The sequence below is a fragment of the Microcebus murinus genome, chromosome 2 (genome assembly GCF_040939455.1).
Source record: "Microcebus murinus isolate Inina chromosome 2, M.murinus_Inina_mat1.0, whole genome shotgun sequence".
Taxonomy (NCBI): Eukaryota; Metazoa; Chordata; class Mammalia; order Primates; family Cheirogaleidae; genus Microcebus; species Microcebus murinus.
Genome location: NC_134105.1, coordinates 38,306,896 through 38,328,232, shown reverse-complemented (window position 1 = coordinate 38,328,232; position 21,337 = coordinate 38,306,896). Strand labels below are relative to the sequence as shown.

The following is a 21,337-nucleotide window of genomic DNA, read 5'->3' as shown; positions in this document are numbered from 1 at the left end:
TTTTGTAATATGATACAGTATAATTCTAATATGTTATTGAACCTTAAGAAAATCAGTGTTTTTAATAATATTCAGAAAAGGCAAAGCAAGTCTAATATATAATCCTAGTATTTTATTTTTAATAACTTCAGTAAAGAAGGCAGGACATTCTGGACCAGTCTATGGAGTTGGTAATAGCTTAACTCTAGCATATGCTAATTGATGTAATCGCTTTATTGCACACATTCTTTTGCACACAGCCAGCAATACATCCATATTCTCAATAGGAAAAAAAATCTCTCCTAGCTGTCAGGATAAGTTTACTGAGTTTGTTAATCATAATATCTGTAAGTAATGAATAATTCTTCATATTTTGCTTATTTGAGTTTCCCATCTGAAATATATTTCATCATGTTTAATTACACATGTGACCATAACAGCCCATGATGCTACTTTGGGCGAGTGAACACAATCATAATCACAGGCTGCTGGCTTATGAACAGGGAGATTAGATTAATTCATTTCAAGGCAGGCCTATTATAGTTAACCTTATTTAAGCAATTATAGAACAATTAGGAATCATCTGATTTATCTTTTTGTTATTGTATGGCTCACTGAATTTTTGGTTATCATTCAGATTTTGTTTTATTTAATCTAAATCAGTAAAGAAAGACGATTCTTCCCCTTAAATGTGAGGCAAAAGAATGTTGAAGCAATTTCTTCACCTAATACTTCATTTCTTTAAGCAAATGGTTAGGAAATTTCATAGGATGACTTTGTTCTGCCTTGGAAGTGTTCCCTGTTATACATAAATAAAGAACCTTTAGCACCTGTATTTGTTTAAATTAAATCAGGTTATTATTCACACTCAGTTAAAGGTGATGAAAAGCAGTGCCAAAAACAGATAAAAATGCCACATCGAAGGTCTTTCATGAGGCAAAATACATAGACTGGAGACTTGGCTAAATCTTTTGCCATTCACTGGCAGTAAGGAATCTCCTCCTTTCCTTTTATCCACAACTTGATGGAGAAGGAAACACTATTTCTAAACCATCTGTAGTGGCTAAGTTCAGTGGGCTACCTGCTGTTATTTTGTTCTATCCTCCATTTAATTCCTTAGTTCCTTTTATTTTACAATGACAAAAAATTGCAGTGTAGTTTCTTTTGAAAAACAGTGTTTGAGGGGTTTTTTTTATGACTGGCAATCAACAGCCATGTAATTGCTTTGTTATGTTTTACTAAAGAAGTCTGTTAAGTAGCACAACTTTGATACACTAGTAATAAGAGTTTGCAGGTTACAGAGACACCTGTGGTGACCAAAGCGACAGAAGCTGCTTATTAGAAAGAGCCAGTACAGCTGTGTCCTATTAACTCCTTATGACACTTTTTTAAAAACACTAAATAAAGGCCTTGTTTAATGCTTTAGAGCTATTTCTCTATGGATTGCAGGACCAACTATGAAGTATGATAGGATATTTCAACCTATATTTTTAAAAACGTGGTATCCCATTATTAAGTAATTGTCATAAAAATAAAAGAAGTGATTTTAAAGACTAAAAATAGAAACATCTAGGAATTCAGTTTATTAAACATTTATAAGAGCCACACACAGGGAAATGGAATGATTTCTGAAATTTAAGATACTTGGCATCCCTAATGAAAATCTAATTCTGTCTATATTACAAATTAAAAACCATTTGAAGTTAAGGTATTAAATTTCTCTATATTAAAGTAACAAATAAAATTGCATAGTTACTTTTGAGGTCCAGTTCCATCATTATTATTAAGAAAAATGGAAAATTATACATTTTACAAACACAAGATGAAAATTCATTAGAATGGCATATTCCCAAAAAAGAGTAAAAGTAGATTTCCTTTGATATATAAAACCATAGATAATTAGGCTGATTTATTGCCCCCCAAAAATAGTTTAGCTTAGACACAATTTTCTTACCACCTATCATAGATTCATCTAAATAAAATTGTGTAATTGGGTTTCCCCCTGTATGATCTTTATTGGATTTTTATATCACATTTATCCAAAGGTGTTTATCATGAAAATTTACTGCATTTAATGCAATCCATTAGATGTTTATATTTATAACTTTGAGTTACAAAACCTTAGACTTTCACTCAGTTCAATAGAAGACTACTTGCACTAATATTTATTAATCTGTGGGATATGTATCAGAAGGGTTATGTGACATTTGCATATTACTAATGAGAGCTGAGATGGGCCATATTAATATATGGAAATACAGAAGAGATTTCAAGGCATCACAAATAAAGTTGTTGTGGGTTTCCTTTTAACTGTGATTTCTTTACAACAGATACAAGTTTCAAAATAAATTCCTGGTGGATAGTTTATCTGATCCCATATCTGATTGTCCAAGTTCAAACTAGTCATATAAATTTAGAGAATCCTGGGCCTGTCAACAATTTGGTCTGGGTGGTCCCTTAGTGGTTTTTTAGGACTACCACCTGATGTTATAGCTGGGAACATTAATGTCCAAGATGGCAAAGGACTTGCCAAGCAAATTTAATACTCTTGCTTAAGGAATACTCTGATTAAACCAATAAAAACATTAGTCCTCCAATCACAATTTACTGTGACTCTCTCTCGTGTAGAAGTGAAGGATATTAAACTAAGTGAATGCTTTAGTAAAGTTACCAGAATATGAATATCACTTGCTATTATAAATTAAATTTCCTGATTTCTCTAACAAACTGGAATAAAAAAAGAAACAGATTTCTATAAAATGTCATAACCCCTGTGATGGTTGGTGATTTAGATTTTGCACCTCTAAAATGACTCTAGTAACTTTCTTACTGAATTGAATACTTAAATTGACCAACCCATATCTGTATAAAAACATTGGGATAGTTTCTAGGTTGATCTTGGAATATTCCAAAAGTGACCTGAGTCACCAAACTTTAGCAGTAATGATTAATGCCTGTTTTTCCTGCTACTAAATTGTGATCTCTTAGAAGGGTTTATTCATTTTATTTGTCTCATTAAACAAAGCACTTTAAAAAATTCTAAGAAAAAGAAACCCAATAAGCATTTAGCAAATAAATATATGCATCCAATTCCATCTAAGAATTTTGCTTATAATGTCAGTATTGCATACTAAGTGGGTTTTTTTTTTCTTGGGAAATTCTGTACAGTCTTGGCTGCCATGTCTTATTGGATTTCAGGGCCATTCTTTCTTAAAGCAGTAGACAGAAAGCCCTTTGGTAGTCTTGAGGTTCTAGAGGGTATGATTTTTTTTAACTAAAAAAAAAAATTTTTTTTTAGAGATGAGGCCTTTCCATATTGCCCAAGCTGGAGTACAGTGGCTATCAGAGGCTCAGTATGGCACACGGCTGCCTTGAACTCCTGGCCTCAAGCAGTCCTCCCATCTCTGCTTCCGTGGTAGCTGGTGCCCACTACTGTGCCAGGCTGTAATTTCTTAAATACCCATTTGACAGTGATCCTGGTAGAAATAGTAGGATATACCAGTAAATGGAAGAGCTAAAAACAGAGAGGTAATAGTAAAAAAAGAGATCCTGCAAATCTCTTGGTATCCCTGGAGAATTGGTTCCAAGACCTCCCATGGATACCAAAATCTGTGGATGCTCAAGTCCCTGATAGAAAATGGCAAAATATTTGCATGTAACCTAGGCATATCCTCCCATATACTTTAAAACATCTCTAGATTACTTATAATACCTAATACAATGTAAATGCTGTGTAAATAGTTGTTTTGCTGTATTGTTTAGGTAATAATGACAAGAAAAAAGTCTGAACATATTCAGTACAGATGCAATTTTTAAAAAAATTTTTTGAATCTCTTTTAGTTGAATCAACAGGTACAGAACCCACAGATATGAAAGACCAACTGTATTCCTTCATGTTTATTCATTGAATAAACACTTAGTGAATATTTAATATGGACCAGGAATGGTACTATGCTCTGAAGATGAAAAGTTGAACAAGACACAATGCTAACCCTCAGAACACTCATAGTCTAGTAGGCAAGGCAGGCATAAGTGCTTATATACGATATGAGGTATGTGCTTTAGCAGTACAGATGAACTTCATAGTGAGTAGCTATACCTGAGGGGGTTCGGAGAAGGACTTAAAAGAGATGACAAACAGATGAAATTAGAATTTCACTCTTTCTATTCAGAGATTTTTTGTATTACTGTGATAAAATTCCTAGTCTATTGGGTTGCAGATTTTTTACTAAACAGTATTCATATCTAAAACCTCATAATTAGGTATCTGGAATGAAGAGTCAGTGGTTGAGCTAATTGTGGAAGGCAGAAAGAATAGAGGGAGCTGGCCAGTTAATATAATCCTGTATGGTCGGAACCAGATTGAGAATTAAGGTCAACCAACCAGGATGGACAAGTCCAAAGAAGTTGTTTTATTAACGATTCATCCCAGTATTGGCATATGCTTACAGGCAGACAGTGAAATAGAGATCATATATTCTTTTGGGTATGAAACGTGTGGAAAACCATCATGGATTTAACTAATATAATAAAAATATTTTTGAGTACAATATGTTCTTAGTGAATGAGTGCTTAGCTATGAAAGAATAATTTTTTAAAATTCAAATATCACCTCTAGAAGGCCTTGCCTATACCCATCCTTCCCTTCCCACAGTCTGGGTTAAAATGCACATGCTGTATGCTCCCATAATGTCCCTATACTAACCTGTATTAATAGCATTCGTTGTATTGTATGGTTATTGTCTGTCTCTCTGCTAGGTTATCAGCTCTGTGAGGGAGCTATAATCTCATTGCTTTATACAAGTGCTTTTTAAAAAGTAAGTGCTATATTGATAATAAACAAATAATCTCTAATAGGCTTATTGAAAAATAATGAATAAGAGAGAAAAAGTTTAGGTAATGGCAAGAGCATTGGAAATACCACTCTATACCTCTAATTGTGTGATCTTCTCCTGTAGCCACTAATGGGACTAATAAAACCTGAAGCCTTTATTCGCCTTGCAAAATGAACTAAAATGTCCAGACTAGGTACTTTGTCTTCTGCTGGCCCTGTAGAGCCCCAGAATATCATGGCGTACACTCATGTGCCCCAGGGGCCCCAGGCCATCTAGAAAGGAGCTTGGATTCCAACTCAGATACCTTCATCCAGTGGTTCCATAGTTTCTTCCCCAGATTTCACCAAGTCTCTATGATATCCCAAAAGAAGTTGGCCTCCCAAATTGGTCCATTCTGGGATGGTACTGAACTTTCTGCAATAGTGGTGGCATTGATTGAAGTAAACATATCCATGGGACTAGAATGCTAGACTGATTGCATGGTGAGAGATGCCAAGCAGTCAGGTATGTTCCATTTGGACGCCATTAGAATTAACTATAAATAATTACCAAATGAAGCATCAATACAGTTAAATGTTAATTTGTTTCCCTCTATTATAACTATTTGGACATGTACTTGATGCATAGGAACATTGGCACAAGTACCCTCTATGCTGAGCTGTGGGTTCTTGGCCGAAGTGGCTTCATAAAGAAAAGCCACATCACATATATGGCACAGTAAACCACTAGTATTAACCAGTGATAAGTAGGTTAGTGGGCATCTCTTGCTCTGACCAGGAGGGTCCATGAGGCAAATACAGGTGCTGGTTTAGATGATCTAATTCTAGAAAATTTAGAATCAAACGTTGAATTTGACTAAGATAATGCCAACTGGGTAATCAGCCAGCTATGAGTGCTGAGGAATGAGTTGCTTATATGTAAGTTGCTGACGTGAAAATGTTTTGCTTATCAGTGTACATGCTGCTAAGTGTTAAACCAGGCATTGCACATTATTTCTAAGCAGTGTTCAGAGTAGCTGTAAATAGTGCCCTAGGAATTGATGATGCCTGGGTTACACAGTTGCATGTAACATGTACATAGCATTGTATTAAATTTTGTACACACAGTACCAGTGTTCACAGACAGAATTCTATTTCCTGTCAATATTAGCTTTTGAACTTAATGCCCTTGGGTGCAGTATTTCAGGTCACTGCAAACTTCCGCTGCTGTGCTGACAGGTACTTGTTAGCCTTAATAGTCAAGTGATAGTTTTCCACATTACTTAATCTTTGGCAAGAGTTAATTGACTTAAAGCACTTGTTATCAGTAGGCTGTCTTCACCTGTACTTTCCATCTCAGTAATTAGCCATATTCACAGTGGCTTACCCTTAATTCCAAAGTACTCAGTGGTTCATGCCTGGCTGAAGCCTAACTGACTGTGCTACTCTAACCCTACACTTCCGTTTGATCCACCAAGCATAGCCCAGGTGTGGGGTCTGCATCACAGACACAAGGAGTGTTAATTTCTAGCTGCTACCTAAAAACAAATACGGATTCTGCAGAGGTAGCTGATAAAACAGATGAACATGTTGTTGTTGGGGTACTAAGACTTCCAGAGAGCCTTCATGCCAGATTTCCATATAATTTTCCCCAAACTTCTTTATTCCTTTTCTGTAACATTTTCCTTCCAGTACTTTTAAAGGAAGTGTATTGCCATCCTAAACATCCCAGGTCAAGGGCTTAATTAATGCTTTAAAATGAAGGTTCCAAAAACACCAGGAGAGTTTGTTATTTTCTCCCTGGTTTGTTTTGTGAAGAGGGAGGAGAGAAGGTGAGGAGGAACCCCTCCTGTTCCATGATTACATCCTACCCACTCATTTTCTCCTTTTCTCCTCTGCTTTTGATTTTTAGTGGCGGTCTTAACAGAATGTCAAGATCAATTTGCAGCATGGTTTAACTCAAGGTTTGTGTTCTGCCAGCAGCAATTGTCCCTGCAAACAATGCCATGTGTTCTTGTAACTTCAGAAGCTTTTAGAGGGATCATGGCAAGGGCAGCATCTAATGACTTTATTAGTGTAGGGTTTCAAAATGGGCTCAGTAATTGTTCATATCTCTTTGTCAGCAAGTCATAATTACTGCTCAGCATTGTCCAAGGGTGCACTTGTGAATAGTTTCCTAATAGTACTGAAAGGAAGGGAAAGAGGGAACGGATGAAAGGTGATGGCCTCTTACGATTGAGAACAAGCCAGTCTCTATGTAGATGATGGCCAAACTGTTCATAATACATTTTTCACTCTTTTAAAAATAGATTATCCTTTTAAAATTGTCCTTTGAGATAATTTAAAATTACCAGTTTACAAGCCTTTTTTACTCTGATTTGACTACTTCCCACACTTCTATCTAGCACTACAATTACAACTGCCTGGTAGCGTATGCATTGTATCTGAATCAAAGCATTTGTGTTAGGGAAAAAAAGCCTATTTTTTTCTTCTATATTAATCTAATTAATGCTATTCAGGAAATATAAATTTAACTCAGATACAGTGTCAGTAAATAGTCTATATGAAAACTGTTGTTAGAAAAGAACAAAAGTGATAGTATTGACAAGCCAGTCCAAAACAACATTGTAAGTTTTTATGAAATCCTATTCTTCTCATGCACTAGATCTTTCTTGTTAGTCTACTGTTAGTTTATGGGTGTTTTTCTTGGTTCTTTCTCCTAATCACTCTATGCTTTGAATAATCCAGGTATCTTGATTATGAGTCAAGATTCATCACTCAAGATATATGAAGTTTGTTCTTAATTCCAAGCCTTTTTGATCTGTTCCTGAATCCTTTCTCATTCTGTGAACCCTCTGTGGTGTACTCATGTATAATTATGTGCAAATATTCACTCCCATCAGCTGATTATCCTTGTATTTTAGGGCTGCCATCCCCAAACCCCCAGGCCACAGACCACTACCGGTCCATTGCCTGTTAGGGACCAGGCTGCAGAGTTCCATCACCTCCCTTCCTCCACCTGTCTGTGGAAAAATCGTCTTCCATGAAACTTGGTGTGGGGTGGGGATGGGGAAGACGCACACAGCAGGAGGTGAGCAAGAGAAACTTCATCTGCATTTACAGCCACTCCCCATCACTCACATCACAGCCTGAGCTCTGCCCCTTCCCTTCCCCCTGGCTCCAGGGAAAAGTCTTCCATCAAACCAGTCCCTGGAGCCAAAAAACATTGGGGACCGCTGTTTTAAGGCATACAAGTTGAAATAAATATGGCTGCCAGAGGTGTTTGATCTAGTTTTTATATATATTATAAAACATGAGTTATCCAATGAAACAAATTCTAAAAATAAGACATTTATAAAGTGAAATATCTTAAAATATATATATATATATATACCCATCATGTCTTTTGCTTTTCTTCTTACCTAAAATTGTAAAGGTCACAAAAGATTGTTTTTTTTAAGTGCTTTCTCATTGTTAATGACTTTTATAGTTGTGGTTGTTTCTGAAAAATTTTTACTTATATATACCATTTAAATTGATAGCACATTTCTCCTCCTCCATAAATATTGGTAGTAAAACAGAGAAACTGTAAAAAAGAAAGCTCAGTCATATAAAACCACATGTGTAAACTGGTTCCTCTAACATATCATACAGTTTTTGCCTATCAGTCAGCATAAACACTCAAAGAGATTTTAGTACTCAACAATATTAATGGTCTAACCTGCCAAATATATCACACAAAAAAATTGAAATTTCCTATTAATCTGCAATTGTGGAATAAGGTGGAATTCTGTTTCTTAAGTGTTTGGGTAATTCATTAGTGAATAGATTTGGTGTCCTTTCCTTAAGCATATGCTTTTATCTCTTCACTTGATAGCATTAGAGTAATAGAGAAGAGTGATGGATAGTTTTGTATTACTCACAAATCCTTTATTTAACTATAGGAATTTTTAGAAAGCTATCTGTCAGTTTATCTACTATTGGCTAACTCAGTCTGTAGCTACAGCCAACAATTTAAAAAATTCTAAATTGGCTCCTTTCATGTACCTTCCTTTTCCTCAATACATGATCAGTACCAAGAAAGTTTTCTTTAATACGTACTTTTCTACACACCTCAGCTAAGGAAGGAATGAGGCAAGGTTACATGAAAAATAAATAAACTTTGATCACCATACCTCTATCTGAAAAATTATGTTGCCAAGTCCCAGTAGTAAATGGGGTATTGGAGTCTCTGAGCAGCTCTCAAATAAATTACTCAACCTCAGCAACAAAAGTTTATTATGTGGCTATTATGAAAACTGTGTATTAACTTATTAGTTCTTAAAGCCAGCCTATACATGTTTGAATATGTCAGTTGCTGTTTTTTAAAAAACGGATTTTTAAATACTAATGCAACTATTTTTTCATTGTTTATGCCATCAGACATCAATCATAAAATGTAGAGCAATTAAGAAGTGAGACTCAGTCAGGCTGGAAATATGAAAAATAAGGCAGTATTAAGCAAGTAGTGTAACGTCTCTATATCTTTCTTTTACATCTCTGAAAATAGGAACCTCACCTATTTGACCTGAGACCTTTGACTTTGTCTCTAATATTCTGACTTGGACACAGTTATTTTCCATAGAGAAATATGAGGTAACCAGGATTACATTTTTAAAATAAATGTTGGTGAAGTTTGTAAGTATATTAGATTATAGCATGAACATGCTGCCCTTACCAGTTTGTGATAATCTAGTCTGAGTGATTGTAGTAGGTTGTAATGAAGGAAGCCAGTCTTTTGCTTCCTCTTACCCTTAAAGGCAGCTTCCTTTCACTTCAAACTGTCTTCCAAGCTAATATTATTTGTGACAAGGAACATCTATCAAGTATCAGTAACTAAGCAATACTGTCACAACCGATTTTTAAAAAATGAAAATATATCATAACAATTACAGCCATTAATTAAGTACCTACTTACATTATAGTGCCAGACACTATATACATGAGCTTTTTAATCTTCACTTTATGTACATTACTTCATTTAATCTTTGCCATAGTTCTCTGAGGTAAACAGCAAAGGTCCTATTCACATATGAGGAAACTATTTTTGTCTCAGAGAGGTTCTGTGACTTACCAAAAGTTGTGCCAAATGGCTGTACCAGATGTAAATCCCAACCCTACCTGTGCTTTTCTGCTACATGATGCTTCTTGTTCCATAATCTTGCCATGTTGAATGTTTCAAGAACAAAATGTACTGTATAATTATTGTGTGCAAAGTTCCATGGCATCTTATCAAAAAAGTATAAGATGTGGACCACTTGCTCAAGGAACAAATAAACATGAAATTCACCAAACCTTAGAGTTGAGGATTAGACAAATCCTTAGTCAGCAGTACAGCTTGCGGGCATGCAGGCCTTTTTTTCCTATAATATGCTTAACTGGCGTTCCAACCTCTTCCTGAATACTGCTAGGACAGGGAAACGAAAGCTTCAAAAAAGCATTTAAGGATCTTTGCTACAGTGCTTCTTCTATAAAGAGCTTTCCCACCCTTCTCCTTTTTGGTTCTAATTTTGCAATTACCTGAAATAAGCATAACTTCTCTTCTGCATTACAGCCTCTTACCAATTTAGCCATAGCCCTCATTTACCTTATTTTCCCTGCTGTTTTTTACCAACTATAATTAGTCCTTATATGATAGTGTATCTAGATTCAGCCCCTTCCAAAGGTCCCATAGTGCTCCAGAGGAGGTTTGTCTGGTGTTATGCACAATTCTATTCTGAAATTTTATTATTGGCTTCTGTTGTCAGAGCCAGGGATTCAACTGAAACCCCCCTACTTGTTTTCCCACAAGTTGATATTTCTACTGTTTTCTACTAACACAATTTCATTGACAAAATCTTTGGGGGTTCACATTCTATCTGTTAACTTCCAAATCTTACCACTTAAAAATAAGACCTTAATTCCTTGTCATCTCTATTCCTATCATTGTTTTTGGTAATTCTCTCAGTTCCTAGATGTGTCCAACTCCAGAAAATTTTTCTTCTTCCCCTTACCACATTTAGATATGGTCATCAGTAGAAACTATCATGTCATATATTTTGATTTAAAACATCTGGCTCTGACTACCACTTCCTACTATTCCCACCCATTTCTGCAAGCATCATTAGTGCTAAAGATTTTTTCCTCATGCCTTCCAGTCTATTGACCTTTCTCTCACTCCATCTACCCTTTCCTGTGTCCAATTCTCATTTCCCTCGTTGTCTTATTTAGATTTTGATGTTCATTGTTAATAATTTTCTTGTTATATTTTAAACTCCCTCTGTTACACTCACTTTGTTTGATCCATCTATTCACCTTCTATATGCCTGTACCCTTGCATTTGAACACTGCTGGAAAAAATCACACTGACTTTTTTTTAAATAAATACAAACTTTAAATGAGCACATAATAATGCTGGGCAAGCCTACTGGGATTCCCTAGTTAGTTCTCTTTGCCTGGGTGAGATGTCTATTTCATACTACTCCTCGTATACCAAGTATGTCATATCCCTCACTATTCCCCTTCCCAGCTGCCCTCATTAGTTGCTTGAGAAAACAGAAGTCATCAGAAAGACTGAAATGAACCCATTTTTCTGCCCTTCAAGTCTCAGTTTAAATGTCCCTTCTTCAGTAAAGTCTTATGAATCTTTCTAGAGAAGGCTCCTCCACCATCATTCTCTTTAGTAGCACCCTCCTAGAACTTTCCATAATAAGCCATTACTTTTGCTTGTTGTAAGCTTTATTATTCTGTGCTGTTGGTCCACTAGAGTAAAAACTTCATAAGAAGTTTTTACTTCATCAACATTTTTCACTTTTGTTTCTTACTACGATGCTCAATAATTATTTTTTGGATGTTATAAGAATGCAAAACATCATAATGGTCAAGAATATGAATGAGCTTTGGATTTGGTCAGACCAAGATTGGAATTCTAGTTTTGCCACAAGCTATGCCACTGGGCCACTATGATGACTGTGGGTGAGTTGCTTAAATCCTCCCAGTTACAGTTTCCATATTATAAAATGCTGAAGGATCCCTTGAAACACCTTATCATATGCCTTACTGAAGTCCGGATAGTTAAAGCATATGGAATGCTGATGTGTTCTCAGTCTTATAAGCTCATGGTTAGTTTTGGACATGATGTGTTCTTAATGACCTATGCTGCCTCCCATTCATCACTACTGTGTTCTAAATATTCATTAACCATTTGTCATAAGCAACTTTTCTAGATTTTGCAGGGACTGAGGACAAGTTTACTGGTCTGTACTTTGTAAAATCATGGTATTTAATTTAGGGATGCAGATTCCTCAGGTTATAGTCATTCATCATCATTGATTTTAGCTTTTTATAGTCCTGTTCACTCTACCATGTGTCCATTTCTTTATCCAAAAAAGTATTTATTAAGCACTATGTACCATATACTGTGCTTGAATTAGGAAAACATTCTTGCTCCCCTTATTTTCTCTCCTATGTCTATTTTTTCCCTTTAGCATTTACAACTTTTCTACTTTTAAAAGTCGATATAATTACTATCTAAGAGTAAATACAATATTAAAGAGGAAAATAAAATCAGAATTAAACCAATTAATAATTGCAAATAGATGAATATTTATAAGCACCTGAGTTGAAGTTCAGCTCTATAATTCCTGCAGCTAAAGGAGAAAAAGGAAATATCATAGGCATATATTCATTCATCTGTCCATTTCATATATATTTATTGTGTTTCTCTTATGTTCCAGATAATATTCCTGAGAGTTTACAGTTTATGGTTCTCATTGTCTGATATATGGAAGCCTAATAGTTCTTCTCAAGATTTTCTGACACTGCCTTCAAGGGAGAATTTTATTGTATAATTTTCTATTTAAAAGTCATTAGGAAAACTAAATAGAACAATAATCTGCCACTGTTGTTTTGCAGAAGACAGATTATTTTAAATAGATGTTTAAAATATTAATCCCCTGTAAAACCAGAGGACTTTGTATTGAATCTTCTTTCCAGTAATGATAATACTTGAGGGAGCTTAGGTGATATGGTCCTCAAAAACTCCTTTTTGATGATCCAACTCAAAATAGGTTTAAAGCTTAGAGGAAACCCTAGACAGTCAACATGTCCATTCAGCTCTCTCTGTCATATATCAGAGTGAGCCATATATCTCAAGTGAACCTTTATCAAATGCTGAGTTGAAATCAATTCTTGCTAGAAAGTTTTGATGAGTGACTGAAGTGCTAATATTTTGTTCTGTTGGTCATTTATCTTTTAAAGACTTTCCTTCTGTGTATGAGATTTCTACCATACATTTTTATCCACTAGGGTTATAGTTGTTTTCAAATACATTAGGAAATTGTGTATAAATGTCAGTGTTCCAAGAGAAACCAACCAACCTTGAAATAAATGCCTGAAAATTTTTTAATATAATAAAATCACAAAGTCTCTAAATTTGGCAGGTGGAAAAGATCAGAGAACATGACGACATTAAATCAGTCAATCTATATATGTATACATACATACATCAATATGTATCTTACACACATCAATATGTATCTTTAAATCTCTGCTCTATAGTAGGGCATCATGAAGATACTGATGCATACTCTAGAAGTTATATAGCAATAAATCCAGTGCCAAATGCAGTGTTAAGGATAACTCCTTGTTCAGTGATACAAGTCTGAGATTGCTGCTATAACTTATTTTAGGAAACATTTCACCATACCTTTAATTTTTGAGGGAGGCACCAATTTTGACCTGAAGCACATAAAGGGAAGGAAAAGAAGTAGTATTTATTAGCCACAGGCCAATTCCAAAAGTAGGTATCATCATCTTCATTTTATAGATGAAAAAGCTAAGGCTTACTTAGACTAAGTAAGCCAAAGGTAAAAATTATTTATAGTAAGTGTCAAAATCAGGTTTGTTGGACTCTAAAGTCTTTGTTCTTCCCACAATACTATTCTGCTTGCAGTAATTCCCACTTACTCTAGTTTGTTAATATTGGTATGTTTTAAATCTTTTCTAAGTCACATTTTCAGTCATTGGGTGGTGACAGGATGAAATTATATATTAATAAAAACTGCAGTTTGCTAAAAGTCAGAAGGGAAGCTTAGTATTATGGTCAGTGGTCTTTTAATTAAACTGATTTCATAAGTAGTTGGAAGAGGAAAAGGAGAGTTGTATGATCAATACTGTCATGGTGGAGATAAATGTTACAAGTGAATTGGCCCATGCATACAATAAATATACATTAGGTAATAATAGGTGCTAGGAATGCAGAGATAAGTAAGAGATGTTCATCTCCTAACAGCCTTCTAGGAGCACCATCTTGCAACATAAAGTTCTCCCTGACTTCTAGGCCCCCATTCCCTTCCAATTCCTCCAGCACTTAATGTGAACCATTAAATCTAGGCCCTGGTAACATACCAGATTACATTTACTGTTTGGAGGCCTTGATTTATAAAAGCCAAAATATTATTAGTATCCTAAGGACCACAACCATGTGTTATCTTGTCATATATTTAGTAGACTCTCATAAATTTCTATTTATTGGTAAAAGGCAGAATACAGAAGAAATGTTACATGATATTTAACATAAAATTGCTCTTATACAGTCCCTGGAAAATGAATTTCTGGATGGATAAATAAGAAACTTACAACATTGCCTCTGCAGAGGGTGACACAGAGACATATATTATTTTGTATATAAACAAGCTAATATATATATTTTTTCCCAGTTTTACACAAATGGCAAATACTATTTAATGCCTGACTTTTCCCACCAACTTTATATCATAAAGATATTCCACATCAGTTCACAAAAAGCCCTTTCTATTTTATGGCTACAAAGTTTTCCTTTAAATTTCATAATATGCTATAATTTTATTTAACCAGACTTTATTGATAGACATTTGGGTAATGTTCAATATTCTGCTATTACAAACATGCAGTAATTAACTGTGTACATAGGTGACTTCCACATAAAAATATATCTATAGACTAAATGCCAAATGTAGAATTTCTGGGTTAAGAACACTTAAATCTTAATAGATATTGGCAAATTGCCCACAAAGAAATTGTACCAATTTCACTGCTACTAACAGTGTGTAGTAGTGATTGTTTTTCTATAACTTTGCCAATGCCAAATACTTTAATCTTTAATATGACAGGTGAAAAATGGTATTTTAGGATAGTTTTAATTAGGGGTTAGCTAATTATGAGTTAGAGTATCTTTTCACACACTTTTGAGCATTACTGTTTCCCTTTCTGGAAGCTGTCTTTATATTAAATATATTGTTTGTTGATCTTGTATTTATTGGTTTATAAGAATTATATATGTAATTTTATATATATATATACTATATGTTTAGGATATCAGCCCTTTCTCTGTGGCTTGACATTCAGAAAATTTCCCCCTGTTCATCATTTATCTTCTGGCCTTGTTACAGTTTTTGTTTTTTTCTTGTCTTTTTCCCCCCATGTGGAAATAGTCACAATCATCAATTTTGTCTTTTTATGCTTCATTCTGCTGAAACTATACTAACCTCCTTGTTACTTTTCAAATACATTAAATACTCTACAACTTCAAGACTTTTGTATTTGCTGTTCTTTCCACCCTGGAATTCTCCTTCCTCAGATATGTGTTTCACTTCTTCCTTTTTACCCCTTATAAGTCTTTGATGAAATGTCAACTTTTCAGTGAGACTTTTCCTGATCACTCTATTTTATATTGCAACCTCCCTTTCCCTGCTTTGTTTTTCCATCATCACCTGGAACTCATAGACTTTTAAACCATTTATTTATTTGTCCCACATCAGTTTGGAGCTCACCCATACAAATAAAGTAAGTGGGAACTAACATTTGCAAAGTGATAATTTCAGGAGACTAGACACAGTCCAGTGAAGTTGCCATTGCCCAAAACATTTTTTGGATGACTTCTTTAAAAACCATCTTCAGAGGCAGCTTAAAGCCTTATAGGAAAGCATTCCTATGTTGTGAAAACAGTGTTTCTCAAAGTTGGCCATTAACCATTTGCATCACCTGGGATGGGGTTATGGGTCTATTAAAAGGTAGTTTCCTGTATCTCACCTCACATCTATTGAATCAGAATCTCTGGGGGAATAGGGCTGAAGAACTTGCCTTTTTACTTTTAAGACAGGATCTCGCTCTATCACCCAGGCTGGCACACAGTAGCACAATCATAGCTCACTATAGCCTCAAACTCCTGGGTTCAAATGATCCGCCCACTGTAACCACCTGCATAACTGGGACTACCAGTGTGCGCCACCACACCCATCTAATTTTGTTTTAACTTTTTGTAGAGAAGAGGTCTCACTATGTTGCCTATGCTGGTCTCGAACTCCTAGCCTCAGGTGATACTTCTGCCTCAGCCTCTCAAAGTGTTGTGTATTACAGGTGCGAGCCACCAGCCTGGCCTCTGAACATGCCTTTTAAATAAATTCCCTAGGTGATTCGTAGACCAGTAAAGGTTGAGGATCACTGCCTTTATAGTCAGCCTCCCCCAGCTTAGTCACGTACCCTGTTTTCCTAACTCAATTTGTACCAAAGACTTAGGACTATGTTATGGCTTGTGTGTCCCCACCAAAACTCATATCAGTGGGGCAGTGTTAGAAGGTAGAAACTTTAAGAGGTGAAAACTAATGGGAGGCATTTGGGTCATGGGGGCTCTGCCTTTGTTCTCATGATAGTGAGTTATCTCTCTTCTTCTCAGGAGACTGGATTAGTGGTCAAGAAAATGGATTAGCTCCTGGGAGACTGGGTTGTTATAAACCAAGGATGCCCCTCATGTTTCACCCCTTCACATGTGTCTGCTTCCCCTTTGACCTTTTGCCACATTATGATTAAATATAAACGTATTTAAAATAAAATAGTGATTTTAGTTTTGTATCCACTTTTAAATGTTTAAAATTTTGTAATATTGCACAGCTGCTGCATATATAATTCTGTTTTCTTATTTTCTACATATCAATACCTGCCCATTCATTTTCTGAATGAAAACAGTGACAATTTTTGTTTAGTCAACAACTCTTTGATACTATATCTTACTGTGCAAAAAAAATCTCTCAGTGTTGGCCTTGACCTGTAGGTATGAACTATCATTTTAATCCTGAAAGAAAAAATGATAAAAATGTTTAATATCATTATACATTTAATAATACTAAAATAGCTACCAGTTTTAAGGGCCTACTATATCTTAGGTATAAGTTCAAGTCCAAGTGTTTTCTATATCTTACCTCATTTTATCTGTACTAGAAGACAAGTGTTTTAAAGATAAATGCTATTCCCACTTTATGGCTGAGACTCCTTTAAATTTATGGGAATCACATTGAAATGTAATAATCAGGAATCCTTAAATAGAGTAGTTGGCAGTTTTGTGACCTCCACTTTTTCTTTTTTATCAAATGTGCCTTCTTTTACAGTACCTGGTATGCAGTAGACAGATAATATGTGTTTGTGTGGAATTTCATCTCCCTCCCCCTAAATTGCTAGGTTCATTTAATACATATTTTATGTTGGAGTACAGCTTAGTAAAAGTTAGTGACTTATGTAATTATGACTTACATTGAAAGAAACTAAACTATATTCTGTTTTGAATGAAAAGAAGATTACTTTTTTCCATATCTGATTTATTGGTAATCCTGGTTTCCATTAGCAAGATAGAAAAGATCTGTGCTTCAGAGACTAAAAATTTTACTGATTAATGTATGCTAGCCATCAGATATTATTTATTTTTCTCTCTAAACTTTAGGTTAAAACCATTTAATCTTATCTTCCTAGTTTTCTAATAGCAAGAACTGGTGAATATAAAAATATACCTGATTTGTGATTAACCATTTTCTTTCATTCATTTTTCTCAACCCTTTTTCCTTCCTTCTCTCCCTCCCTCTCTCATTTTATCCCCTTAGTGAGGGCTTCTATTCTTTGTCTTCTCAAGTTTGTCATTTTAGCATTGGTCTTGGGGGTTCATTTGGCAACTTCTTATTCCCCTCCTCAAATAGATCTGCAATCTATAGGTTGTTTGATTTATGCAAATCTTTTATAATTAAAAAAAACGGAACAATTTCCCCTTGTTACAGAATAGTTTGTCATTGTTTCCCCCTTTGGGCTTGAGATTGCAGGAATCCAATAGCTGTGGAAACTATCCCTTCATTTCTCATGAATGCCATGTGCAATTGGGTTGACAGCTTTGTCCCTGCCACTAGATACACTGTCAAACATTTATCTGTTCAAAAGCAAGAAAATACCACAATTATGAGAACCATACTTTTTCTCTTAAAATGACTTGTTTTTCCCATGTCTTGTTTTTCTTCTAATGTTTTGAACTGAATTTTTTTTGCTGCTGATAGTGTGCTATGAATGGTAATGTTGCGCTATGAATGATCTTGGGAAAAGGAAGGAGAGCCTCCTAGCCATGAGAAAGATTTGATATTTGTGTTGTGAAGTGTTTCCACAAGTTCTTGTTACTTATAATGGAAGGAGCTAACAAGTAGCAATTTTGCAATTTGGTGCTGTCCATTGGCCTGACAGGCTGTCAATGATTGCAATTTGAAAATCTCAAACATGATTCAGATTTTAGGAAGACTAATCAGATTAGTTAAAATTTTAACAGTCTCTTTGGTTAGAAACAAATAGTTAAAGCTTATAAACTGTCAGCTGGCTGTGTAATCCCTGCATAATTCCCAACTACTTCCCAAAAAATGAAAGTGATTTGCAAATAACTAGTAAAGAAATTGATCACTTTGCTTTTTTTTTGTAGTTAATTGAATGGCTATGTGCCTTTAGAGACTGTGCCTCTCTTGAATATGGTTTGTGTGGTTTTGAAATTTGTGTTTTATAGTATTTTATACCAAACAAGATACCTACATTTTCATAATTATTTTCCCGTCTTGCTCATTTTCACAGAAAGAATTTGGGAGTACACAGTTTCCAGGCAAAACCGTCTTGAAATGAAATTCTTAAAACCATTTAGCCTGAGCCTGCCTGCTTCCCCACCACCACCATTTTTCTTTCTTTTTTTTTTTGTTCTGAGACAGGGTCTTGCTTTGTCACCCAGGCTAGAGGGCTAGAGTACAGTGGTATCATCATAGCTCACAGCAACCTCAAAATCCTGGGCTCAAGCAGTCTTACTGCTTCAGCTTCCCAAGTAGCTGAGACTACAGGCGTGCACTACCACACTTGGCTAATTTTTTAAAAAAACTTATTTTGTAGAAACAGGGTGTCACTATTTTGTTCAGATTACTCTCAAAGTCTTGAACTCCCAGCCTCAAGCAATCCTCCCACTTTGGTCTCCTAAAGTGCTGGAATTACAGACATGAGCCACAGCTCCCGGCTAGCTGGCTTGCTTGTTTTCTCTCCCCTTCTCTCTCTTTCTTCTTACCTTTTTTTTTTTTTTTTTCTAATACTTCTATTCTATGGTATTTTGTTATTTCTTACCTTTTTTGAAGAGTATCTTGTTTTTAATATCACTTGTAAAGCTGGTGCTGCAGTGGGCATCTACTGTGTGGTATCCACTTAATCCATTGGTATGAAAGCAACAAAGACTTATTCCCTTTTGCAGAAAATGTCATTCCAACTGTCTTTTGACATCTTAATTTTAGAGGTTGTCAATGATTATGTCAAGGTCAAGACTGACTTCAAATATTTAAAAAAGAAGCACAAAGAAAAATAAGATCCTAACTTTTTAGTCTCCTGTACTACACTTTTCCATCAATGAGTTGAAGTTATGTGGATGTGAAATTTAGTATGGAAACTTAGGCTGCTTGACCACCTTTTATCCCATAATAGGTGTGGAATGTGAAGATTTGAATTTTTTTCATGATGGCACTATGTCGTGGGCAACAGTGGATGTCTTAAGACCTTGTCATATCATGGCCATGAAGTCTGGTTATTGCTGCTCTAAATGAGTATGTGAACCTGCCTCCCAGTGAGTTTACTGCAGTGGTGCTAACTTGGTCTTCATACTCTTGCCAGTAATTCCAGTAGTCCTTCACAAGACCTACTTTCTATAGTCACAGCACACAGGTTTTATGGAGGATTCAGCCTAAATTTCTGAGATGAATTTCTACAGAAAATATATTGGCTTTAAAAATTAAGAGATTTGATTCTGTTTTGAATTTGGATATCAACTGAATCTGAGCACATGACATTTTAATGTCGTTTATCTTTTCAAATAGATTTACCTTCTAATGCATGTGACAACAGGACTTTGCTCATCAGCCAGAACATGCATTTCAGAGGAGTTGTTACCTAAAATATTATCATAAGGCATAAGAAAACACACGATTTAAGTTGCCTTTCATGAACATAATTAAGAATTAATAAGCTAGTACCAGTGGCTAGTCCCCAGAATTTCCACTGTTTTGCCTTTTGTGACCTGTGTTATTAAAAGTCCATTATTTTTACAGACTTTATTAAATTGGATCTTATTAAAGCATTCTATATTTGCATTTGGTCTTTCATAATTCATTATTATTATGACATTTACTTTTTACCATCAGATCTGAAAACATATCATAAGCTACCCTTTTCTCTTGAAAGAAATGCTAATTTCAAACAGTCCTCTAATAGAAGAGAAAAGCTTTATCAGTTTTTTCATTTATTCCAGATCGTGTTAAGAATACTAATGCTAGACTTCAGTATGCTAATATCTCTGAGCTTTTTTTTGGTCAAAAGCTTAGAATTATTATTTTTATCTCATACTAAGTATGAAACTAGAAGACCTACTACTACTGAAGAAAACACTATTCTAAAGTACAGTTCTGGATTCTAAAAACTTGTAAAAATGTTACTAAATTCTGTTTTTTAGTCAATTTATCTTTGTACCACGCTATATTATTTGTTCTATTTAAGAAATTCTCTCCTACTGAAATTCTTCAGTTTGTTTTCTTCATAATTTAAGGGTAACACAGCTTGCAGTGTTTAAGATTATGAATTCTATGCTGTCAGCCCAGACAGCATTGGGGACATGCTTCCTGCTTTCCATATGATAATCATTTCTGTACCATTTAAGATTTAGCTGAAAATGCAATATAGCAAGATCTTGCATATTGCTTTAAGGCAGGTTCTCATTTTAACATAACTAATAAAGTAATAAGTTTTTGTTGGAGTACTAGTAAATTTATTAAACTCTGAAATAAAATTTACTTTGGATTTTGTCTCATTTTAGATTTCTGACAATGTGCAATAGACATTTTGGCAGTGTTGTTGCACAAACCATTCGGACTCAAAAAACAGATCAGTTTCCACTTTTCCTGATTATTATGGGAAAGCGATCATCTAATGAAGTGTTAAATGTGATACAAGGTAACGTACATGTCAAAAAGAGGGTAAAATCTTCTGTGTATTTAATAACTTTATAGTTTTTACCATCAAAGTTAACCATATATCTTTCTATTGGCGAATGTCTTTGCATTTTAAAATATAAAATATCTTGAAGAACATCTTCAAAAAGTATAAGTGCTATAAAAAATAAAACATGCTACATGTTTGTAACAGAAATATCTTAATAAAATTGCACATCCCTGG

General features: G+C 34.9%; 1 protein-coding gene across 2 annotated transcripts in view; it reads left to right on the top strand.

The window, feature by feature from the left end:
• The window catches only part of FAF1 (Fas associated factor 1), a 482,102-nt gene that overhangs the window by 349,530 nt on the left and 111,235 nt on the right, over positions 1–21,337 (top strand). For both annotated transcript variants that reach the window (XM_012776173.3, XM_075998246.1), the window contains one exon: positions 20,979–21,115. In XM_012776173.3, the coding sequence (XP_012631627.1) occupies positions 20,979–21,115 (137 nt within the window). The remainder of the gene's footprint in view (positions 1–20,978; positions 21,116–21,337) is intronic.